Here is a 23448-nt window from a genome sequence, read left to right as displayed (position 1 = left end):
AGAACTCCCTAGATATTAACTTTCATAACAAAATAATTACACAGATCCAAAAATGTGTATACATCCATAAAAACATACTTCTAAAAATGTAATAAAGAAATTCCTACCAAAAATTCCTTCTAATTTTTAAATAAGCAAAATGAGAAAAGAGGAGAACTTGTTTAATACTTCATTATATAAATTTTTCTATATATTTACTTTCCACTTTTTACGGATTTACCGATTATGATCTTATTCTTCATAGATTTCCTCTGTACAGGCATGGAATAGTACAAAACCACTTGTTAATATAATTTCCGAATTACATAACGTGACTTACAAAAGCTACAATCAGGAATTATTTTTTATGAATGGAGCTTAAGATTCGTGACAGTCTCCGCCTCCCACCGACTGTCACCGGGAAACTCGACGCTGTTTACGGTTTTGACACAAGAAAAATAGTTGAAACAGTATTCATGAACTATTTAAAAGGGTTTAGTTAATTAAAAGGTTCATTTGAACAAAGTAATTGAATTGTCAAACTCATCTGAAAAATGAGTTCTTCGGTGTCCATAAGTAACGCTGGTCCCACAACTAGTGCTACAGGAATGGAAACAGTAGTAGCTGTTGCACTTGGTGCACTTGCTGCTGTTTTCCTTGGTGCACTCTTAGTATTACTTGTTATATGCAAAAGACAAAGATGTTACTATGTAAGTTATATACTATAAGTCATATATATATTGTTTTTTCTCTCTTATGAAACATGGTAAAATCTGTACAATTGCATTTCAGAATCAGAAAGACTCTCCAGATCTAAGCTCAGACTTGCTAGAGGGAGAAAATTTCTCTGGTTTAGGCTTAGATGTTTGGGAAAGCGAAGAATGGTTAGCTGGTGCAGAGAGGTATAGAGCGTTTGTTAATATCTAGAGATGAGACTCTGAATTAATTACTCAATGGTGAAATTTTATGGATAATACAGATGGGTTGATGATGCTACTGGTTTAGCTCCACTATGTATTGCTGTATTAAGATCGTGCCATGCTTTGGCTTCCAGTCTCACTGCTATTGCAGGCACAGTAAACAGTAAAACTGTCCCATTGGAGATAGTGGATGTAAGTGTATACTTCCTTATTCCATAGTAACACTCAAAGCTAAGAATTTGTATATTTGTATTCATTAGGTTGCCAGACGTATTCCACCTCGAGTTGACGATGTGGTTAGAAGTTTGTATCCACCATTAGATGCAAGATTATTGGAAGCCAGAGTAGCAGCATTGGTACTGGCTGTTACACACCTGGCATTGGTGACTAAGCATGGAGTGTCCAAGAGTCATGCTAGGAAATTAGCATTTATTGATCAAGCTTTGAGTGATATGGATTCCCATTTATCAATCTTAAGGAATGCTGCACTGGCACAGGAGGTGGCTTGTTCTGTTCCAGCTTCAACACCCGTTTGACCTTCAGTTTATCTCCTGATCCAGAAAAATCTTCACCAGTATTTACAGTTTCTATGTTTCTCGTGGTTTTGGGTCCTTATACTAGGCTTTATTAGGCTCTACGTGAAATTGAAGGTATACACAGCATTACAAAGTGTTTCATATTATGTATTTCTTTTCCTTTTTTTATTATATCAAGGTCCAAAACCCAATAGTGCAACTTCGAGTTTTCTATCGACAATATTCAGTGTATTACATTTCATGTAATCATAGTTGTTACAAAAATGCATACATTACTTCCATGGCGTATTAAAAAATATTGTAAGATATATAATATATATAGATTTAAACATTTTTCACGACGAAAGAACCAGAGATATACTACTTCTTGTGATATGGATATCCGCGAGACTTTAGTCTTCCATGATGTTAATACTAGATCAAAGTATTTATGTATAATGTCAGATGAAAAGTTCTATTCGAGAGAAATCGTGTCGTTTTATCGATTATATTAAGTATTTATAACTGTTTGTACACATCCACATATTTTTTTATATACCAAGAATCAAATTAATTTATAGCTAAATACGACTTTATAATAAAGCTAAATTGCAAGAAAAAAATTCGAGTATTTATTGTGTGTTAATAATACTTAAACGTGTTTTATTTCAGTAGTTCTCTTAAGTAATCTATTTATGTATATACATACATATACATATACGTATGTGTAAACACATACATATATGTATATACATGTGAAATCTATAATTTTTCGTAGTACAGTAATAATGTCGGATCTCTAAATTAATAACATGGCAAATAGCCACCATGAATCGATATCGCCAGCTATTACAGAGTAATTCGCTGCTCATTATTTAAATAAATTAACTAAAAAATCTTCGATCGCTGATAAACGCTACACAGCAGCGCAAAGTCAGCAATAGACACGAAACAACGAGGACAGATCACTATAATGGAGAGAGAGAGAAAATATACTTGGAAAAAAATTGGGCAAAGCATATTACACATTATTCAAATTATTTGCTTCTGTGCATCTCCTTTTGTCTCTTCTGGTTGTCACTAAGCACTTTGGTCTTCAGATGCTCTTTGTAGTCTAATATATTTCCACTCCATTTCGTGACTGTACCATTTTCACAGACCCAAATTTCCTCTGCCACCTAATAAAACGAATAGATATTATATAATCAAATGATTAATGGATTATATACCTAGTCTTTTTAAACGGCAGTATATACCTGATTGATTAATCTGAAATCGTGAGACACAAGCACCATTCCACCATCAAAATCATTAATTGCATCAGCTAATGCATCAATTGTCTCCATGTCTAAATGATTGGTCGGTTCGTCAAGTAATAATAGATGAGGCACTTGCCAAGCTAACCATGCAAAGACCACTCTACAACGTTGACCATCGGACAATTGCCTTATTGGGCATACCTATACACACAAAAGGAAAATATTACTTTTTGAACCTCAATGATAGATATTTAAGCTTTTATAAATAATTATACCTGCTGACGACCGGTTAATCCGTAACGACCAATGATTTTTCTCATTTCTTCTCGTTCTTTAACATCTGGGAAGGCTTTCATCATGTAATCCAAAGGCGACATATCTAGATCTAATAATTCATGTAAATGTTGGTGGTATCTCCCGATCCGAAGATGACTGTTCTTACGTATCATACCACTAGTTGGAACTAACTGTAATTATAAATTAATATGTAATTTTGTATATATAAATATTCCCTTTTTTAATTTCCGTACATGGTGGTTAATTGGAACTTACATCTCCATATAATAATTTTAAAAGAGTACTTTTTCCAGCTCCATTTGGCCCAACTAATGCAATTCTGGTGTCTAAATCTATACCAAATTCTAGATTTTTATAAATCCAAGGTGAATCTTCGTTGTAACGAAAACTAACGTTTTGAACCATAATAACAGGGGGTGGAATAGTTCCGCAAGAAGGAAAGTAGAAGTTCAGCACTTTGTCATTGACTACTTTTTCTGTGAGACCTTGTGCTACCATCTTTGCCAGTGTTTTTTCCTTAGATTGTGCTTGCCTTGCTAGTTTTGCAGATCCGTGTCCAAATCGAGCTATATAATTCTTCATGTGTGCGATTTGATCTTGTTCCCAGTTATACTGCTTCACTTGATTCTCCAGTAATTCCATTCTAACATAGAGAATTCATATTAATATTCTCATTTGTTTGCAAGAATTTAAGTTTCGTTCATCTTTTTGTTATGTCTAATTCCAATTTACCTTGTCTTCACAAACGCTTCATAATTACCACCATAATATTTTAGTTGTTTTTTATTGACATGAATGATATTTGTACAGATGCCATTGAGGAAATCTTGTGAGTGAGAAATAATGACCAAAATTCTTTTGTATGTTTTCAATTCTTCTTCCAACCATACACAAGCATCCAAATCTAAATGATTGGTAGGCTCATCCAGTAATAATAGGTGAGGTTTCACATATAAAGCTCTGAAACAGAATAAAACAGCCTTAGTAGATCATTGTATACATATGCAAACTCTTCTATTCACAGATAATTAGATAGTTAACCTTGCAAGAGCAATTCGCATTCGCCAACCTCCAGAGAAATCTTTGGTAGGTGTTTTCTGCATTTTTGCAGTGAAACCCAAACCATGTAAGATATGAGCAGCACGAGCTTCTGCCGTATCAGCTGACATATCCTCTAACCTTTCATAGACATCCATGAGTTGTTCCTATTTAGATAAAAACTGTTAAATATTAAGCGCCAGTAAAAAAAGCAAGATATACAAAGTAAGAACATACTTGAGCATCTTCTTCTTCACATTCTACTAACTCTTCTGCCAGTTTTTCTAATCGTATACGCTCCTCATCTACCTCCATCACACAATCTAAAGCTGTTTTATCGCTAGCAGGCATTTCCCTGGTCAGATGAAAAATGTCAATCTGATCAGGGATAGGAACTTCTCGATTTCCAAGTACAGCTAATAAAGTAGATTTCCCAGAGCCATTAAGTCCAAGCAAGCCATAACGTCTGCCGCAGTTTAATTCCAACATAGTATCTTGCAGCAGTTCACAGCCGTGGAAAGTAATAGAAAAATTAGATATCTTTATATCACGACTTCGGGGGTGTGAAGCCAATGATCCTGTACATGAACGTGCTTCAGCATTCAATCTTGCATCTGCTTCCAGTTTCATACACAGTGCCTCTATAATAACACCAATGAATCAAACTCTCAATTAAAAGACCTTAGATAACATTTTTGCCTTTTAAAGACAGTTTCTAATTTCACCTTCTGCACTAACAGGCAACCCATTGGTTCCATTTTGAATGATTCCTACTCCAGGACTGGACTCCTTACCATCCTCCACAGTCTTGTTCTGGTTATTCTGAGGTGGCTTCTTGCCTGATTGACGAGCTTTAGCTGCTTCCTTCTTTTTCTGTTGCTGCTTCTTTTTTGCGTCGGACGGCATGATTCGTCTGAAATTCGATTAGATACTTGGAGTGTCGTTTTAACGTGGTATGAGATACGTGGTATGAGATACGTGGTACAAGATACGTGTTATGTAAGCCGGAGGTTAGGAACACGATCGCACGTGCGTTAGAAAGTAAGATCGAAGCGGAGTAATGTCAAATTCGAAAATTGAAAAACTTCCATTGCCGTAAACGGCTCGTTACATGAGCCAGCCAACGAGTGCGACGAAGAGGTACATAGGCAAGAGGGGGACAGAACAGAGCGATAGAAGAAGAAAGAGAAAGACACTGATAGTGGGCCTGGGATACAGAAACTGTGATTCTTAATGCATTTCTCGAATTTCTTCTACGGCCACATTTAAAGTTACCCGATAAAAATAACTAGCTTATTAATGTTGGTTGCGCAATAAAAATAAGGAACGTTTAACAGAGGGAAAAGAAAGATAACAGGAGAAAAATAGAGACGAAGCACCTGCAATTGAGACAAAAGAAACTTCGATTATTTTGCGACAGTAGTAGATGTTAGAAAAATTCTTAGAATTATTAGAAATTACTCGATGAGATGTTTATAGGTTATATTGAAGTAATGATTTTATAGTAGGTTCGAGATTTATTACCTAGTTGTGCGCCAAAAATCGAACGATCCGTGCAATACGCAAACACACGTGCATGGATAAAGACAAAGCCGTCAAAGCGACATCATTCGTCAGGTAGAACTATTTGCTGTGGCAACCTTCCCCACTCTGTCACCAGAGGTCTCTAGCATGCGAGACTTTTTCGTTAGTGCTTCGGCTCTAAGCGCTTCTTACAAATATACAATTTTATGTAAAGATACAATGTATACAACTTCCAAAAGACGTCTCCTTATCCCTTACACACTGTAAATTACAAGCATGACTATGATTACACAAATGACTCGATCATGGACCTACTCAGACGTACTCATATCTGTGGGTATACTTGTACCTACCGACCTGGCTTGAACTGAGACGGGCATATATATCTTGTATGATAAAAGACGTATGTTACCCAAACAACAATACAACATACATACATTACTCGTAATGTGTTAGACAATTTAAACAATATATTTCTTTTTAATGATTCAATCGATTTGGATAAAATATACATATATTCGAAGAAATTGAGGATCATGAATTCAGTTGCATATTTTTCATTAATTATGTAAATGAATGCAGGAAGCAAAAATTGGATTATTCATACTTTCTTTTCAAAAATTATAAAAAATAAAAAAATTATAAGCAATTAAAAATCGAAAAAACCGAATGTATCAAGCTAAAAGTCTAATGTTAAAAATAAAAAGTTCCATTTCTTAGTATTCCTTCTGTATTAAATAAAATGACTGTTTTAACAAAGCGTTTATTGTCACTTTGAAATACAAAAATGCATAACTTTTTTACATTGCCTATATTGCAACTTTTTAAATTTTAGTTGCAACTGTCATGATCCTTGGTATTTATATTAAAGGGTGACCATAACCTAATCTGAAAGAAACAATATAACCTACAAATATACTAACACAAATGCTGTCCACGAATAAAATTAATCTTATCGAATGAAAATTGGAAGTACCTATCTGTTAAACAATAAACAAAATGACAGATTATTTAAGACAACTTGCTTTCGATGTTGGAGAAATTGACGAGGATATTAATTTGTCCTTGCCTCCAACTTCCGGAGAAGAATATATAAAAAGAGTAATGTAAGTAAATATCCAGAAAATAATCATAAAAAAATATTTTTAATAATTAGTAATCGAGAATAAAGAATTTTATATAATGTTACTACAGGATAGAAACACAGAAATGTGCTGATATTGTAGTAGCTGATATTGATAGAAAACATTTTAAAAAACCTACAATTGATGTTGAACCTGTAAGTTTGCAAATGGATGTTTTAATATCATCTGTAAAAGAAGTATGAATTGTACACTAGCCAGAATTCAGATAATGTATAATAATCATGTAAATACAACCTTATAAGTTATCAGGCTGCATGGAGGCACCGCCATGGCTGCGCCCTACGCTTGATTGGCAGTTATGTCAAGTGTCAGACTTTTCCAATATCAGACTATACATAAGTCAATTGAAAGATGAAATTCAGACATTGAAACGTAAATGGAAACCTCCAAAGATCGATATGGTATATATTAAAGTACTTTTCTACTAGTTGCATGTTTTAATATTACTGTTAACATTTTAATCTTACAGCCAAGTATCGATGATGAGAAAGGTTGGATCAAATTCTGTTCAGGTAATGATGAAGAAAATATACGAGTTCCTCCAACATTGGATGTTATTTTTTCTTTAAACCAACCAATGGTAGAACAAATATTAGAATATTTAGTTGAGCACATGGAAACGTTAAAAAAGATTGAGTACAAATTGGGTCAATGGATATATGCATTGCTAGTTGTTCTAGAAATGCCACTAACTCCAGGAATATGTTCTTGTCTGCGTTCTTTGGCTAGAACCTGTTCTGTCATGCGTGCAAAATCGGTAATAATGGATTACAAATAACACCATCCTTTATTTTTTAACAAATCAGTTTTATTGCGTATATTAAATTTGCCATTGACATAAATCAGGGAGTGAGTTAAAGAAGTAGTCTAAAAAGAAGGATACAATTATCATTTGTATTAAAAGAAAACATATAAATCGCTTACTAATTGTTTTGTAGTTAACGTATCTTATAATAAGGAGAGGACCCCAACTCCAGTGTCGATTTAAATGAAAATTCTGAGTCTGCATATTTTAAATACATACTTCTAAATTAATTATTAATATTATTATAAAAATTTTAGGATGGTATTTACCATAAAGTGAATAATTTATATTTAATACATTGCATAAAAACTAACATGAACATCTGTTTTCAACATTTTCACTCTTTGTTGAATTTATTATTTTTGTATTTAATGTTTTCAGTGAACATAGAAAAAGGAATTTATTACAGGCCCTAAAATTTCATTAAAATCAGACACACAAAGTTGAGGCCCTCTCCTTATTGATCTTAACTTTATCTGCTTCTTTCCTTTTTTCTATTTATTTTTTTAGAAGAGACTGGAAGTACATGAAATAGGGGCACTGAATTTATTTATATGCCTAGTTGCGCGATACTTTCGCCAATTGGACTTGGCCGATCCTTGAGAACTCCCGTCTATTTTTTTTTATTAAAGTGCAGTTACTATTAGTATACTTTATGTACGTTTTAATAAATTTAATAAAATCGACCTTTTAATACATCTATATGTTGCTCTTTACACGTCTTATTATTTACGATTATTTAAAATATACTACTGGTTATCAGGATATAATGAGGCAACGTTTTTTTCTAATTAAATAAAAGTGTATTACAATAATCAAATAATAAGCAAGAGAAGTTGAAGAACTGAAATTTTATTCTTAGGCTATATTCTCTTGGTCCTGGAGAAGTGCAGTCGCTAATCGTTCTAGATCATCGTAACTAAGGTTATTCACTTTATTCTTTAGGTCTTTTATCAATTCATTGGTTATCGACTCAGTTTCTGACTCTGTATAATAATGCCTCAGAACTCTAGAAACTTCATCTCGTAAGAGATATATGCCAGATTTGCTGTGTGAAGCTCTTCCCTCACTAGACCCTTCCTCTGCCTTTTTAATAACCAAAAGATTTAACTTGCTCCCATCCTTAATTCCTGGATAGAAACTCAATGGATTTTCATCTGAAATATTTTTACGCCATTGTCTTAGACTGCAAACATAAAATTCAAATGTTTTGTTTATAGTTCAAATACTACCAGCTAATGTCTTGCCCGTAAGCAACAGTCTCTGGTGGGGAACATCTATTCCCAAGAGGTCACTGACTTTATGTTTTAACTGAAGAACTGTATCTGAAGGTGTAATCTATTAAAAAACAAAGAATTAATTAACAATTATTTAGAATAACATGAAACCTGTTTAATCAATGACAAAATAGATTACAGTAAAATCAATGACACAGGACTGACAAAAGCAATAACTGACAATAGCTATGATCAATATGCAAATTTAGACACCTGAGAGTTATAGTAGCATAAATCAATCCACTGTTAGCTTTCATAAAATAGTGTTCTGTGTTTATTATAAAAGATTGAGTACATTTCTTCAAGTCATAAAAATATATTGTGACAGAGATTAAAGTTGTAACTTAGTTAATTACAAAGCTAAGAAGGCAATATTTTTAAAAGCTGAAGTATATGCAATATGTGCAAATTCTCAAAATCTTGACTTACACCACTATGACTTTCAACCCATCATTAGTGTGTATACCACTCAGAAAATATGTATGCCAATGATTATTATTGTCAGTAACGGAATCCTGATTAACGAAAACAGTTGGTGATACTAATGTAACCCTATTAAGACTACTCTAAATAAAAAAAATTCAAAAGTTAATTTCCTAAGATGTGCAAAATATTCTATGTGTAGGTTAAAAAAATTTCTAGAAACATCGTCGACGGCTCATCAATTGAATGGATATATCGCGCGACGTTTCCCGTTGTAAATAGAAAAATGGAAAATGGGAAAAATGGAAATCAAGCTGTTGTCTACTCACGTCAACAACGCATTCTTTCCCTTGAAGCTTCTTCACGATAACTTTCATGGTGTAATGTGCACGCCGAAGCGTCCTCAGACCAACACGACTGTGTAAAATCAAATTCTTCTCAAGAACGAGACCTTTAATGATACCGATAAGGATTCGAGCATTTTATTGTGAGGTTATATTTTGCGACACACGATATTACTAACACACGGCGTCATCAACTATTTCTACCGAGGACACGCGTACACATGCACACAGGTAGTCAGAAACCCTTGGTGTGAGGTCGATACTGGGCGAATTTTTATCGATACATGAGTTTTATCGAAATAATTCTATTTGTTTCTTTTCTTCAAAATATCATTGAAATACCTAATCAAATATTTGTAAAATATTTTTAATTATTGTAAATTTCTTAAGTTTGACTAGATTATTCTCTAGCAATTTAAAAATGTGATGCTCATTTGGATTAGAGAATTGTTTATCATACTTCGATACGACCTATCGATATCCACGCTTGCGATTTTGGCGGTTAATCTAAATACTGGCATTCGGTTTTGAGGTTATATTGGAGGAAAAACGCGTGAACGTTATGGAGAACGAAAAGGAAATGATAGATGAAGTTGAAGAAACGAAATTAGAAGAAAATTGTGTTAATTCTGAGAAAGATAGTAAGATTACCTGCAAAGAAAACCTAACCCCGTACTTCAAAGCTTGGGATCATAGTGTCAATAGAGTTCATTTGTCAGATGTATGTATATATAAAAAAGAACGATATGTTTTATTTACTCTAAGAGCTTCTGTTTTCTTATCATTTACTTCAATTATTATTTTCTTGAGATCATAGTAACGTATAGGTTATTGAATGTTAACTATTAACTATTAACATATCATCAATTTGACCTTCTGTTAATAACTAACAGAAGAATAGCATAATAGACTGTATTTAAAACAGCTTGCAACTGTTTTGGAATTATGTAACTTGTAGTTGCTCTTATGAAAACATAACCTAATAAAATTATAGAATCATTATTAGTGGAGCCTGAAACATATGATGTATTTTAAAAACACTTGTAAAAGCAGTGAAATTATACAAAATTCCATAAAAACGATAAAATTCCATATATATATATATATATATATATATATATGTATCCTACAATATAAGAATATAGAATAAATTTCTTACAAATAAACATCGTTTAATTGTTAAACTATTGATGATTTTAATAGTACACTCTGATAAACATTCCTTCATAGATCATTCATTTCTCAAATAAATGAAGTTTCTAACTTGAGTCCTCATTTGTAATTTCTTCTAGGTACCGCAAATGTGTCGGGATGAACCATGTCAACTTGGTATCGATGAGGCTGGACGTGGGCCAGTCTTGGGACCCATGGTTTATGGGATTGCCTATGCACCTTTATCAGAAAAGCAACTTCTTGTGGATCTAGGTTGCGCAGACTCCAAGAGTTTGACGGAAGAACAGAGGGACGCAATTTTCGACAATATTTGTAAGCAGCACAAGACAATAGGTTGGGCTGTAGATGTCATATCCCCTAACATTATCGCGAATAACATGTACCGTCGTGTTAAGACCTCCCTGAACGAAGTTTCTATGAATTCCGCGATTGAATTAGCCAAACTGGTGATTGAAGCTGGTGCAAACATCACAGAAATCTATGTAGACACCGTAGGCGTACCGCAGAAGTACCAGGCCAGGTTGGAACAGATTTTCCCGGATATAAAGATAACTGTGGCAAAGAAGGCTGACTCAACGTATCCTATCGTCAGTGCTGCCAGTATTTGCGCTAAAGTTTTGCGCGATCATGCTTTGAAAGCTTGGCAATTTCGCGAAGAGTTGATAACAACCGAGTATGGAAGCGGATATCCTAATGATCCGGATACTAAAAGATGGTTGTCCGAGAATGTAGATCCAGTATTTGGCTTTCCGCATATTGTCAGGTTCAGCTGGTCTACTGCTGAAAAGATTCTGGAGTCAAAGGCCCTGCCCGTTGAATGGGAAGAAGTGGAAGACACAGGGAATCCTGGGGAACAAAAGATTTCCAAATTCTTCGCCAAGTCGCCGGTTAAGTCTTGCAAGCCACAGAGCAAGCGACATCAGTTTTTCACTGAAAGATGCCTTTCCAGTACTTCCAAATTATGATTTTCTTTGTTTACAATACGAATAGTACATAGACACGCAAACATAGCATCTTATAATTAAAAAGTTATTCTTGGATAAAACTAAGACTTATGTCTGATCCATTGAAGTAAACGCCGCTTTATTTATCAGAACGTTAAGTTAGAGATAAAAGTCGGTTCAATTTATGTACATATGTACAAAGTGCTCTTACAGTAAAATACGATATGCAGGTAGTGGTTTCTTTTTATACCACCCCGTGTATTTCACTTGTAATTAACAATTAGGAATGTTATTTAGCGCAAAATGTTCTTTGGTAAAACACACTCTACATTCACGCGCATACACACGGCTCACAATAACTTCTAGGGTAACATATCTCTGTTGATTAATAGCGACTAGATTGATAAAAGCTACGACGAAAGAGAACACTCTCACCGGGGCTAAAATCTTTGCTTGTTCTCTCGCGTGACTGGACGATAGAAACACTCGTGTACAATTAGAATATAAATATACTCGGCGTTCGTTCGCTCGTTCGTTCATTCATTCATTCATTCCGGTTGATTATTAATCGTTCGTTTACGCTTGCGATTCTTTTTAATAGTAAGAGATGAAGGAGAGGAAAAGAAGTACGTAAGGGCTGTAATTTCGCACTCTCGAGAGTTTGAAGATGCTGAGATGAACGTAGATTTGTAAACTCTGCTCTCTGTGTTGTATCAACGATTGAATAGCTTCTTTAAGTAACCATGATCATGTTTTCTTTAACGAGACTATACATCTCTTTGCATCTTGCTTAAGAATCTGGGATTTAACACTATGACGCCGCAGACACGACATTACCTCCGCCATATGAGCGTTAACTTTGTGTTACATTTTAAATTCTATTAACATCATACAAGATTTAATTACTTTTATTACGTTTCATTACTTTTATATTGACAATCAATTTTATATTATTGTCGAAATTAAAAATGCAATCGGACAAGAATTTTTGTGCATTTGTAGTGGTCATCTTGCATTTTGGGTTAGATAACTAAATCTATTTATTACTTTAATCTTTTTGTTTCTTATATATTTAAAGTTACTAAATTTTTCTACAAGTACAAAAAAAACATTGTTCGTCAATTTCGAAATTAGCCTTTCGTTATAGTGTTAAAAACGACTATAAGCTATAAGATAACGAAACATGGAAAGTATAAAAAATCCGTGCAAGATGCAGGGAGATTTACACACCCGATTCAGTAAGTACGAATTTATGCGTCCACCCATTTTCTAATCTCTAACATACTGACGTATATCTCTGTTAAGTATATTCTCTCGCCTATATCGTCGCTAACTCCACTAACTGCGATTATAAAAAATAGAAACAACACGGATAATTTAGTACACCAGTGGTCTCCATAACACTTGTTTTTGGAGGCCTGAAAAGGATGAGCACAAAAAAGGACGCGGCACCATGTTGTGTGTGTCCTTCTTATCGTAGAATCAATATACTCGTCATCAGCAGGAAGATACACGGCGCTAACATGCTGCTTCCGCTTCCTGAAACAGAAATGAAAAAGCATTGAACCACGATGAATCTCAACGAGCAATTTTTGTCGACGAACCAGGGACAAGGAAAAAATAAAATAAAATAGAGACAGAGAGAGAGAGAGAGAGAAAAGAGTAAAATGGACGATGGAAATCGAGTGAAAAATCGGAACGTATCGTCGGTTTAATTCGATCGATATTGGCGAGGGAATTGCATCCACAGGCTACTGACACAAACGTTTACTGACGTTCGCCAGGCATGTGACCATAAGTCAGCAAATTGTCGGCAAACGAACGTGTCTCTGATTCGTTGTCACAGTTTTTCCTAACGATATTTCGTCTCGATATTTCCTCGTGGACAGACGGTCCTTTTTCCTTGGCATCGATCTTAACGATTGATGTCTTGGTGGTAAAGGATCGTTTGTAGGTTAGGAATCCTCTCCTAGGGGGTGAAAATCTGTTTGGAAATGGAAAAGAATTAATAGACGTCATGATGGACTTAAGATAGTTGTATTTAATTTGAAAAGTTATGAATATTTCTGGAAAATTATTTTTTCTTTAAAAGCAACAAAATTTCTTTTTTTCCTTACTTGGCTTAGAAGTAAAGTGGTTTGAAAATGTGCTACGTGCGCGTTTAACTTTCACCTGGATTATAGTTATTATAGCCATAATTTTTGTGGAATTTTTAGTATAATATATTGAACAATATACGAGGAAGTAAATAAAAATAAAAATAAAACTGAAAATAAAAATAAAGTGTGGGAAAGGATAATAAATTTTTTAATAACACTTTCAAATATAATTCTCCGATATTTACCCCAACGTAATAATAATATTTATCCCAGAAATAAAACTGTTTATATATAATCTGATAAAACGATAACACGCAAGTATATCTTTAGAGAGTATAAACGTGAAATGTCCGTATCAAAGTTGACCTAGCCATCGCCATCCACAAATTCGCTGTCCAAGAGTTAACTGAAGTATAACAGCGGTTCTCATGTTTCTGCAAAAGAATTTGACATATCTAAACTAATTGTTCCATTCACTTCAATCGAAAAGGTTACTCATTAATCGATAAATTATCTAATCACTGTTTTCTTTACCGACAGAATTTTTTATCGATATATGGAAAATAGAGGCTTCAAAGCAAAGCACGGAAATCGTTGAATAATCTAAATTTTCAATAAATTTAATGTATATATAATACAATTCATTACACGAAACAATAAATAATTAAGTAATAATGAAAAACGAACTAATATTTCACAAATTTCAAATAATTTTCTATCGAAACAATTTTTAAATGCATTTTCAACGGGACTGTATAAACGAGAAGAAATGGGAACCACTGAGGCTTTTCCGTCAAGTGCACGCGTCCTTAAGCGATCTCTTCGGAATGCTTTTCCTTTAGAATGAAAGCTTCCACGAAAAACCGCCGTTCTATATTTTCGATGCCTTCCGTTCCAAATAATAACTTTTTTTATGATTCTACTTCGCGTTACAACGTGGTATACAGTGGAGTGCAAAAGCTCCTAACCGAGCAAGATATTCGAAAAGCGATATATACAAAAATGTTAGCTTGATATGTATATCTTTATACTAAATATCTTATACTTTCTATGTATCTCAATTGTTCTCGAATTTGTTTCAAGCCTATACTGGTCACTATACTGCCATTCCAATTTGGAAATGTTTTATCTATAACGCATAATATAATGGCTACAAAAACTACTGGCAAACCATAGCATGTACGTACTAATTAATTAAATTAAAGTATATTAAATTTCTCATCATTTAGTAATTTGATATTATGGAAATGAAATGTAGATTCTAACAGAGAAGCGCTTCATTAGAAGATAAGGGCATGTGTCAATTCCTTTTGTAGCCACTGTATACTCATGAAAGGTTTGACAAGTGATCGAGTAATTTCGACAACAACTGTATACCGACCGAGCAGCTCGTGTTCCATTGCTTACCTCCTAAGATATGTTCCGCGTGCGTATGGCCTTGCGCCCTTGTCTCCCTGCTCTCCATGACCGGCATCTTGAGGGGCCTTTCACCCTCTATGCTGAGCTCGTTCGATTTCCAATATACGGTCGCTATCGTTGCCAGGCATTTGATCTTCAGGTCCCCCCTCTTGAAGTGCTTCGTACGCAGACGGAACTCCAGACCTAGCACGGCGGTTTCCAGACCCTCGCGATCCACCTCAGTGATGTGGGGCCCTCTCAAGTATTGCGTGTCGACCTGAATTCCACCAAAAATAACAAGAAAGAAAGAAAGAAAGAAAAAGATATAAAAGTCTGCTTCTTCACTTGCAGGTGTCTGCGTGTTTAGGGGAAGTAAGTCAAATTTGCAATTCTACTTTGGACGAGCGAGCCTGACCAGGATAAGTTACGGCTACGTTAACCCTGTGATCGAGTTGGACTGCACTCGAGGGACTGCAACGTTTCGAAAGATGGCAGGCACGTAAAAGCGCACGGATGATTTATTAACAGGTGTTTGACCAGTACCTGGACTAGGTAATTATTTATAGAACAGATAATGGACGTCGACTGGAAGATTCGTTCAATTGTTCTTTTAGGAGAAAGACCGGGCTGAGCACAAAGAGAATGACGAATTGGATGAAGGGATAAATAATTGAGCAGTTCTCTGGAAAAAGAATTCACACGACAAAATTGGAAATTGGGCGTACCTGCTTTGGTTCTAGGTTTATTGAATTAATAATAGTAAGGATTCCTATCGATCTTTGTATTTTTTTTATAAAGTTTTTATAGAAAAATTTCATAATAATTCAACTATCTGATTACGAAACCTATTAGGTCCTTTTCTCAATTATGTATTTACCGACTTTTTATACATAGTTTAGTGTATCCTTAAAGAATTTCCTGGTTTCCAACTAGAAGAAATCGAATTGCAATCTTCTAGATTCTAAGCAATCAAATGTCCAAAATTTGTGTTCGGAGCATATCGTTATACTTTTGACTTCTAAAATATCATTCGCTATCTCAAATTCTTGCATTAAAATTGTGTTAGATGCAGGAAATTCCTGAATCAATGTTTACCATGTATTGGAAACTAACGAACAAGGGATACTTGAGTTACGTAGTCATTAAAGATCCTCATAGATGGCGGTGTTCTAATAAAACGAATGTGCAACACGGCCGGTATCATTTATAACACTTCAATTAGCTGCTTTAAACGATCCGCCTCGGTTGTCCAATTAACGGGATACCGTTCCTTGATCCAACATCACGCTATATTCTGAAAATCAATATACTTGCGGTGGGCACCCAGTGGACAGTGTTGAAAGAAGTTGAAATTGATGGCAAGCGAGTAATTACAGCGGATAAGCAGCGATAAGAAAAATATCGCACAGGACTTTTCCCACGGAATTTCATGGCTTCTGACAAGTACTAGGAACAGTTATAAGTATAAGTTACTTACAGGGTCCCCGTTGATGAACCAGCTGAGCATGGCAGCTGGTTTAGACTTCGCCGAAGTGCAATTGAACCGCACCACGTCACCGACTTGATAACGATGCCTTCCTGGCCTTCCGGTGATAATGGGCCCGTCTTCCGGTAGGGCTGCAAGTTTTTTACCATTTTCTTTTTTCTCTCGGAGATACTTAAATTCTTAGAAAAGTAAGGTTATGTAAAAGTACGTGTTTATGTAATTTTACGAAATTACAAGCCAAGTAAGTAAATAGAATTAATATCAAATCTCAAAATGTTTGCAAGAATGAGATATTCGTATAATATTAAAAAATTATCAGAAAATTAAAAGAAAATTAAAAATAGTTTCAGGCGATGAAATGATAAGGAGGAAAAATAGCCTTACACAGGGTATGCTATTTTATTACAAAGTTATTTACCTCATTCTTTATTGCAAAAAATAAAAGTCAACAAATTTTGTATCTAACGTTTCGTTTTTCACGATGGTAAGTATAAAATCAAGATGAAAATTATAGAAAAATAGTTAACAAATATTATGTTTATATATAAATCCTGCAAAAACAAAGAAGAGGAAGAAGCTACACAGGTTAAAATTAACTTATTTTTTTTTTATAGTAAATGGGATGGAACTAATAGTGAATCTACGTGGACCTGTCATGCTAGAGGGAAGCAGAAAGGACGTTTGGTATTTTTGTTAGGACGTAAAAAACGTTTGCCGTGTGGTTGGCGATGGGGAAGATCAACTGATGCAACGATCTGTAAACGTTTCTTACCCACTACCAGCATGTCCGAGTGATCGGAGACCGTTTGGAAGGATGGCGCCTCGGCTGACACCTCGCATCTGTATCTTCCGGTGCTCATTAGGTTCACGGAATAGAGAACGACCGATCTTTCGGTTGAATTGTGAATCTGAAAAACGACAATGATTCTCCCTGTAGCGCTATGGGCCAATTAACCCAATGCAATTGACCCCTGTACTATTCCTCGAATCAGCTATCATGATTCCAGCGGTTTTCATAGCGAATTCTTGCCATCAACATTCTTCTGTGAGAGTTTATGAGGCTACCAGAAGCGAATGCTCAACATGTATTGAAATAACATTTTTTGTGATTGAGATATCCGGAGTTTACCGATTACAATATTTAATCCTTTGCACTCTGGCCATAATTTTCGTTCCTTTATTTGTTCTTTGGTACAACGTGAAGATGAAACTTCGAGGAAACATATATTTTAAAAAAAGCTTGAAGCTTTAGTAATTTCGTGCTATATAATCACCGAGTTTCTGTTCGAGTTCCCTCAGAGGGAACATCCGAGTGCAAAATGTTTATAAGCGAAACAGGTCTCTTCTATCTAGGCCTTGCTATTTTAATTATTCGTAGAAACAATTGCATAAATATCTATTTATCAATCATGCAAAAAAGAGCAGATTTTCTACGACCTAACCTACAAAATGTTAAGGATCTCTAAAAAGAAATTCCTGAAATCCCTAGGATACTCAAAATAAAAAAGGTGAACAATATCGACGATGGCATATTACTAAACACCAAAGGCTAAAAGCAAGCTGCTAGCTGATAAAAAATTCGCAGACCCTAATTTCTCTTGTAAGAGAAAGATACGTAGCCCAAGGGAACAGGTGCAGTCTCGTGAAACAGCTGGACACTGTTCCCGACCGAATTTCGTTGGCCGTACATGGTGCAGGCCCGAAGAGAAATTCGTAGGCCGGAAATGAACGAGATTGAATAGAAACGCAGGCGACAGAACGCGATAAAAATGAGAAGCGATGCGCTTTAAATAGAATAAGCTAGGCGAGGGGTGCATTGGCACGAGACGCGGTAAAAATCAATACAACGTGATTCTTACGTTCGCCGTGACACCTGGCAGCTGAAAGACGAGCACAGGCGGCATGTTCTGCGGCACGTATCGGTAGAACTCGTTCCCGTCTTTGTACCATTTTACCGAGTATAACGTCTCACCGTCCAGGTTAAAGTTGCACTCCAACTTGATGTTCTGACCACGGACCACATGCTGGGGGACCACCAGCTCCAGCATCCTCAACGCTACCGTGCCTGGCAACACAAATTGATGCTAGTTAGCAGACTGTGAATGTTTATGCAAATTATTATTAATTTTTAAAAAGTAACGAGACAGATTTCGACTTTTGGGAATGAGCAACATCGTATGAATGTCGCGATGCTAATTTCACACGTAATACAGTTCTCCCTTGATCTTATTAACGGACTATGAGAGCTCTTCACCGAGCCATTAAGTTCTTTATACATGCGGTTCGCCATTCGCTGACCCTCCAAAACTCCACCCTTGCTTTTCCTGCCTCTTACGAGATTCGATTTGTACCTAATATTCATGCGGTCTCGAATTATGAGAGCGTTTTTGTCAGAGACATTCGTGAAGCGTAAAACTAGGGGTGTTAATAATACTGGAAGGACCAGTTTATTTTTATATATTCACATCGTTCGAAATTGCGCGTTTGAAGCGTCTCAATATTAAAATTACCGTACAGTACCAAACAAATTATTTAATTAGTCGATTCTTCTGTTTAAACTGTGATTGATAATGTTGCAGGAAAAAACATTTGAGATGCGATAGTAGTCGGTGATAGTGCTGATATGCTGGTTGTAGATGTCGCTAGTGGAGTACTGCTGCTTTCTTCTCATTAAGATGTCACGGAAGAAAAATCGGACTACGGGCACCGGGATTTGAACCCGAGTCTCGAACGTTTGTAACCAAAGACGCTAACCATTGCGCTGTTGTCGTCCGGTCAAAGCTGTTGTCAAGTGCCGCTACACATTTACATGTGAGAATACAGATTTCTATTCGACGTCCAGATAAAATTTCATTGTATAATCTCTCCGAAGCGAAGGTGTCAGATTTCATGGTTTCTGCACCTACAAACACACACACCTACGAGGCTGTGACTGCCCAAATACTGTTTTACTTCAGTGGCGATACTCGGCAAGTTGCGCAACTAGTTGCAAGTGGGCAAGAGACCTAACAAATTCTCGTAGATTGGAAGGGGAAAACTGCAGCGTGACAGCGATAGTCGTATGAATCGTTCAACGTTGGGAACGTGAAGCCATTCTCACGCGTGTTTGCTCACTGTTCCCAGCAACGCTAGAACAATTCCATCGAATTGCCTTTTAACCTTCCACTGATACTGATGAAACGTCGCGTTTTTCCGCGCTCGCGTTCTCCACGCGATCGTCCGTGTTACATAGCACGCGAACCTCTTCCCAAAATCATTTTTTCACTCGTACTTGCTTATCAAAATTAATTATCAAAAATAAATACCAAGTTAAGTACAATTATATATTATAATTTAATATATAATAAATGTATAATAATTATTATATAATAAGTACAATTGTATACGTTTGCATGGTAGGCGAATTGCTCAATTTTTCTAAATTTTTCAGGTTTATGAAAAACGGCGTGAAGCGCTTAAAGTCGTATATCACGAGAAAGCTTGATTTTTCGACGCAAGTGTCAATATCTTGTCGCCAATAAAAATTAGGACGTTCGAGAAATACTGTGACGAACTTGCACTATAAAAATAGAAACGTTACGGGGAATATAATTTCCTCAGGAAATTCGACAATAAATTTGTAATTATTTGAACCGGTAATTAAAGTACGCGAATGGTAATTACTATTATATTATATACCTTAGCTTCTAGAATTTATGTTACTTGATTCACGTGGAATAAATTATCGATCCGTCTGTTTTGATATTTTGAATCAATTTCGTATATTAATAATTTACCAACGTATGAATAATCGCTTGTTCCCAGAGGAAATTTCGGAAAATGAGAAAATATCTTGCAAATTAATTGTAAACGTTGATAGAAAATATTCTAAAACAATATGCTCGTTGAATATACGTTCAATATCTTCGTATTAACGTTACATGAGGTTAAAAAGGTCGTTATTTTTTTCGAAGACCTAGCATGCCCTTAAAAATAACAACCTTCTCGTCAGAAACAAAGAAATTAACATTGTCACATTTATTTATTCATGTAATACTTAAATCTATAATATTTCGTAAGTCTTAAGTCGTCATTCTTTTTGCAGGGAATAATTTAAGTTCCAAGAAATTTTTCAAGCCTGTAATTCAGTAAATTTGTAAGTAAATTTTTAAATGATTTAATTTAGAAAATTTGTTTTACCATGAAAATATTTATGGTCGTAGATTTTCGCGAGACACGAGCTATTACAATTACATAATCCACGTACAAACCAGTTTGGATATCAATTTATATAGTTCGTGGACTCGTCGTTAGTCTTTCTGCGAGAGGAAGAGAAGAGGGGGAGGGGGAGAGAGATAGTTTTCCAGAAATTACAACAGAAATAAAAGAATAAAGAACCGTTCCTGTCGTTTATCTCGTGGCACGCTTCGATTTCATTTTCCTCGACTTTTTTAGCCCCATTACTTTTAAACGCGACTGGCATTAACTGCGAAATCGGCCGACATTAAGGGCATACTCTGCAACAAAGAGAATTATCTCCTCTCGCAGCAAGAGAAAGAATCATTGTTAGGTGTTCCAGAACAGAGAAAAAGAGGGAATCTCGACGTCTGCGTAAATGCAAGACACTTTAATCTAAAGCCGAGTCCGTCAACTTTCTCTCTTTTCTTTCGACGACTGTTATTCTTCAACAATTTCTGCTCGAGGATTCTCCAATTCGCAAAGCGTATAATTATTGCTTTTACTTTGTAACGGAGAAAAATTTCATCGGAATGGATTTCGAACACTTTCCTTTGATTCCGTCGATAAGATAGTATAGTGTCATTAGCGAGCACAATTCAACAACCTTAAAATGCCAAAAGGTACTAAGAACCATCGAAAAATTGTTAAAATTAAACTGGAATACTCTTTAATTACGTTAGCCACTTTACCGATTGTTGGTACTAAAAAAAACGATAATTTTCTAAAAAGTCCAAACAAATCGCATTAATTGCTTTTTAATACACGTTCAACGATATTCTCAATATCTAAGATATCCACAAGACAAAGAATACACCTTTCGTCTTTCTCATGGTTCTTTATTTCTGTCTTCAAAGGCCTAAACAAAGGTTACGAGGGAAGAAAGGACAAAGAAAGGATGACACGAGACTACGCGAAGGAAAAGAGTGGCATTCTCTGAAGATAAGGCAGCACACCGTGGTATCTGGTCCGGAAAAGTCGCATGGACGGAAGAGAAAAAGTCTTGTTCCTCTGATTGTCGAGGGCCGTGATTCACAATTGCAAAAACCGATCCAATTATTCCACGAATGCCCGGGACGGGCTGCATTTATCGGTCCCGTTGATGCAGCGACCCAAGCGCCACATAACGATTAAATTCGGTAACAAACGCAATTCTTTCTGTGATCAAACAGAAGAACTTCAATACGACATAGCTGAAAATACGAAACAAGACGAAAGGGAGATTTTACTATCTCAACGTGCGTTGTCCTCGTTTCCTCTTTTTTCACGCTCCACATAAATGGCCAAAGAATTCAACGAATGTCTCGTTGTTTTTCATCGGTCTTATTAGGATATCAAATTGCTTAGACGATTACAGCGACAATTAGGGAAATTCTGACAGGAAATTCCCCAGAATGTAAGGATGATTGTGAACTAGGCGCTACTGAACAGGCGACTAGATGTTTATGCATTCATAGGGATAACAACAAACTGTCTAAAGTATAAATCACTATATCTGCTAAATCGCTAAATCGCGTGCCAAACGAACCAATCAATCTCCTAGACACAAAAATTCCTCCACCCTAAATCTTTTACCAACCTATCAATAAAAAGTCGAATCTGTCAACCATGGTAGCCCCAAGAAAGCATCACACAACGAACTTTGAACGATCGACTAGAAACGCGGATATGACCGAGTTCCCGGGGTTTGTCCGGTGCTTTCAGTCTGGACCGTATTTAAAATCCCTAGGGACGTGTTCCTTGCGGGCGCTCCCCTTACAGCAAATATTTTCCCATCGGCCTGGAAGTCGCTTGTTACCTTGTCCAGTGGCTTCTTTTCGATTGACAAAGAGTTGCCTTTCGTTTGAATCCAGGGTTGAACGAGGGTGTGACTGTCGAAGAAAAGGGGGAGTGGGGGGAAAAAAAGAAGAGAAATCACGCGGTAGTGGCTACGCGTGGCTGTTGTCCGAGGAAGATAGCGGACGCGAGTGGTTATTAAAGGAGGCAGAAAGGGAGAGGACGATAAGAAAGAAGGGCAGGGTGGACGTGAATGGCGATGTAAATGGCGTAGCGTCGCCAGTGAAAGGGAAAAGGGAAGAAAACCGTGATAAGTGTGAAGACGACGGAGGAGAGAATGAAAGAGAGATAAGAAGGTTCGATAACGAGCGGGAGAGTGAAAAGGGTGGGGGGAGGGAGAGGCAGGGGGTGGGGAGAAAAAAAGGAAAGTCGGCTACTGGGAGTAGAAAAGATACAGAACTGTAAAAACATTAGACGTTTCTTTGACGCCCGTCACTGTGTGCCACCAACGACGCCATTATTTCACTCTTGTATTTCCTTTCGTTCGAACCTTCGTTTGCCTCCTTTTGCTCGTCGCGTATTATAACTCTGAATTGCTTCTGAGAATAGATGAAATAACTAAAGGCCATACATATATGAATTTTAAAGATCATAGTTTTAAGGGTAAAACCCATTTTTTCTTAAATATTTGTTTAACACAAAACCGTGTATTTCCAAAGAAATTCCCATTTTTTCATAACTTTCCAAGTTTTATTTTTACTTTTACTGTTTAAATACTTGGCTAAAGCATCACTTGAGTAGTGAATTAAATACTACAATAAGTACCTAGGA

The 23448-nt window shown here is 35.9% G+C and overlaps 6 protein-coding genes and 1 long non-coding RNA gene across 16 annotated transcripts in view; 4 read left to right on the top strand and 3 right to left on the bottom strand.

Moving 5' to 3' along the window:
- Window positions 1-203: 203 nt before the first annotated feature.
- On the top strand, window positions 204-2029 carry LOC117242380 (transmembrane protein 98-like). The gene is made up of 4 exons (XM_033508994.1): window positions 204-689; window positions 772-881; window positions 959-1091; window positions 1160-2029. Exons 1-4 carry the CDS (start codon window positions 534-536, stop codon window positions 1433-1435), a joined length of 675 nt encoding a protein of 224 aa, XP_033364885.1. The 5' UTR covers window positions 204-533; the 3' UTR covers window positions 1436-2029.
- LOC117242356 (ATP-binding cassette sub-family F member 2) lies at window positions 1572-5922 on the bottom strand. 4 transcript variants are annotated; one of them, XM_033508946.1, is made up of 9 exons: window positions 5886-5922; window positions 4734-4921; window positions 4246-4649; window positions 4012-4175; window positions 3703-3930; window positions 3226-3613; window positions 2949-3140; window positions 2671-2874; window positions 1572-2592 (listed from the first exon to the last, which is right to left on the bottom strand). In XM_033508946.1, exons 2-9 carry the CDS (start codon window positions 4912-4914, stop codon window positions 2452-2454), a joined length of 1902 nt encoding a protein of 633 aa, XP_033364837.1. In that variant the 5' UTR covers window positions 4915-4921; window positions 5886-5922; the 3' UTR covers window positions 1572-2451. The 4 variants fall into 4 exon arrangements, with proteins under 4 accessions (XP_033364837.1, XP_033364834.1, XP_033364836.1 ...); XM_033508943.1 differs by lacking the exon at window positions 5886-5922 and adding an exon at window positions 5791-5825; XM_033508945.1 differs by lacking the exon at window positions 5886-5922 and adding an exon at window positions 5533-5689.
- LOC117242376 (gem-associated protein 2) lies at window positions 5847-8184 on the top strand. Its single transcript, XM_033508984.1, has 6 exons — window positions 5847-5935; window positions 6368-6638; window positions 6727-6811; window positions 6920-7078; window positions 7147-7434; window positions 7993-8184. Exons 2-6 carry the CDS (start codon window positions 6532-6534, stop codon window positions 8083-8085), a joined length of 732 nt encoding a protein of 243 aa, XP_033364875.1. The 5' UTR covers window positions 5847-5935; window positions 6368-6531; the 3' UTR covers window positions 8086-8184.
- On the bottom strand, window positions 7464-9809 carry LOC117242383 (ubiquitin-like protein 4A). The gene is made up of 3 exons (XM_033508998.1): window positions 9512-9809; window positions 8715-8820; window positions 7464-8639 (listed from the first exon to the last, which is right to left on the bottom strand). The coding sequence occupies exons 1-3, from the start codon at window positions 9557-9559 to the stop codon at window positions 8341-8343; spliced, it is 453 nt and encodes a 150-aa protein (XP_033364889.1). The 5' UTR covers window positions 9560-9809; the 3' UTR covers window positions 7464-8340.
- Window positions 9810-9925: 116 nt separating this feature from the next.
- LOC117242369 (ribonuclease H2 subunit A) lies at window positions 9926-11872 on the top strand. Of its 3 annotated transcripts, none has more exons than XM_033508972.1 (2): window positions 9926-10247; window positions 10819-11872. In XM_033508972.1, the coding sequence occupies exons 1-2, from the start codon at window positions 10089-10091 to the stop codon at window positions 11662-11664; spliced, it is 1005 nt and encodes a 334-aa protein (XP_033364863.1). In that variant the 5' UTR covers window positions 9926-10088; the 3' UTR covers window positions 11665-11872. The 3 variants fall into 3 exon arrangements, with proteins under 3 accessions (XP_033364863.1, XP_033364865.1, XP_033364864.1); XM_033508974.1 differs by lacking the exon at window positions 9926-10247 and adding an exon at window positions 10335-10353; XM_033508973.1 differs by lacking the exon at window positions 9926-10247 and adding an exon at window positions 10381-10605.
- LOC117242373 overlaps window positions 11757-23448 on the bottom strand; it is a 126430-nt gene continuing 114738 nt past the window's right edge. For 3 of the 5 annotated variants that reach the window (XM_033508982.1, XM_033508981.1, XM_033508980.1), the window contains 5 exons: window positions 18486-18691; window positions 17399-17534; window positions 16618-16757; window positions 15150-15417; window positions 11757-13182 (listed from right to left, as the gene is read on the bottom strand). In XM_033508982.1, coding sequence (XP_033364873.1) covers window positions 13115-13182; window positions 15150-15417; window positions 16618-16757; window positions 17399-17534; window positions 18486-18674 — 801 coding nt within the window. In that variant the 5' untranslated portion in view covers window positions 18675-18691 and the 3' untranslated portion in view covers window positions 11757-13114. Of the gene's footprint in view, window positions 13183-13402; window positions 13628-13987; window positions 14177-15149; window positions 15418-16617; window positions 16758-17398; window positions 17535-18485; window positions 18692-23448 lie in introns of all 5 variants that reach the window. The other 2 variants (XR_004495239.1, XR_004495238.1) reach the window with 2 other exon arrangements.
- LOC117242394 lies at window positions 16754-17739 on the top strand. The gene is made up of 2 exons (XR_004495251.1): window positions 16754-17110; window positions 17241-17739. It is a non-coding gene; the product is annotated as an uncharacterized LOC117242394 (long non-coding RNA).

This window comes from Bombus vosnesenskii, unplaced genomic scaffold, assembly GCF_011952255.1.
Source record: "Bombus vosnesenskii isolate JDL3184/JDL3185 unplaced genomic scaffold, Bvos_JDL3184-5_v1.1 scf7180000016274, whole genome shotgun sequence".
NCBI classification, from domain to species: Eukaryota; Metazoa; Arthropoda; class Insecta; order Hymenoptera; family Apidae; genus Bombus; species Bombus vosnesenskii.
This window is presented reverse-complemented; position numbering and strand designations above follow the sequence as displayed.

Excerpts from the sequence above, each read along its gene's own strand:
- LOC117242380 (XM_033508994.1), top strand. The coding sequence starts at position 534 with ATGAGTTCTTCGGTGTCCATAAGTAACGCTGGTCCCACAACTAGTGCT. Across the intron at positions 882-958 it reads TGGTTAGCTGGTGCAGAGAG|ATGGGTTGATGATGCTACTG; the intron begins GTATAGAGCGTT and ends TGGATAATACAG. Across the intron at positions 1,092-1,159 it reads TCCCATTGGAGATAGTGGAT|GTTGCCAGACGTATTCCACC; the intron begins GTAAGTGTATAC and ends TGTATTCATTAG.
- LOC117242356 (XM_033508943.1), bottom strand. The coding sequence starts at position 5,810 with ATGCTTGTAATTTACAGTGT. Across the intron at positions 4,650-4,733 it reads GTTGCCTGTTAGTGCAGAAG|AGGCACTGTGTATGAAACTG; the intron begins GTGAAATTAGAA and ends GTGTTATTATAG. Across the intron at positions 2,875-2,948 it reads GATTAACCGGTCGTCAGCAG|GTATGCCCAATAAGGCAATT; the intron begins GTATAATTATTT and ends TTGTGTGTATAG.
- LOC117242376 (XM_033508984.1), top strand. The coding sequence starts at position 6,532 with ATGACAGATTATTTAAGACAACTTGCTTTCGATGTTGGAGAAATTGAC. Across the intron at positions 6,639-6,726 it reads GAATATATAAAAAGAGTAAT|GATAGAAACACAGAAATGTG; the intron begins GTAAGTAAATAT and ends ATGTTACTACAG. Across the intron at positions 6,812-6,919 it reads CTACAATTGATGTTGAACCT|TTATCAGGCTGCATGGAGGC; the intron begins GTAAGTTTGCAA and ends CAACCTTATAAG.
- LOC117242383 (XM_033508998.1), bottom strand. The coding sequence starts at position 9,559 with ATGAAAGTTATCGTGAAGAAGCTTCAAGGGAAAGAATGCGTTGTTGAC. Across the intron at positions 8,821-9,511 it reads GGAAAGAATGCGTTGTTGAC|ATTACACCTTCAGATACAGT; the intron begins GTGAGTAGACAA and ends GTTTTTTAATAG. Across the intron at positions 8,640-8,714 it reads TACGGGCAAGACATTAGCTG|ATGAAAATCCATTGAGTTTC; the intron begins GTAGTATTTGAA and ends AAAATATTTCAG.
- LOC117242369 (XM_033508972.1), top strand. The coding sequence starts at position 10,089 with ATGGAGAACGAAAAGGAAATGATAGATGAAGTTGAAGAAACGAAATTA. Across the intron at positions 10,248-10,818 it reads ATAGAGTTCATTTGTCAGAT|GTACCGCAAATGTGTCGGGA; the intron begins GTATGTATATAT and ends AATTTCTTCTAG.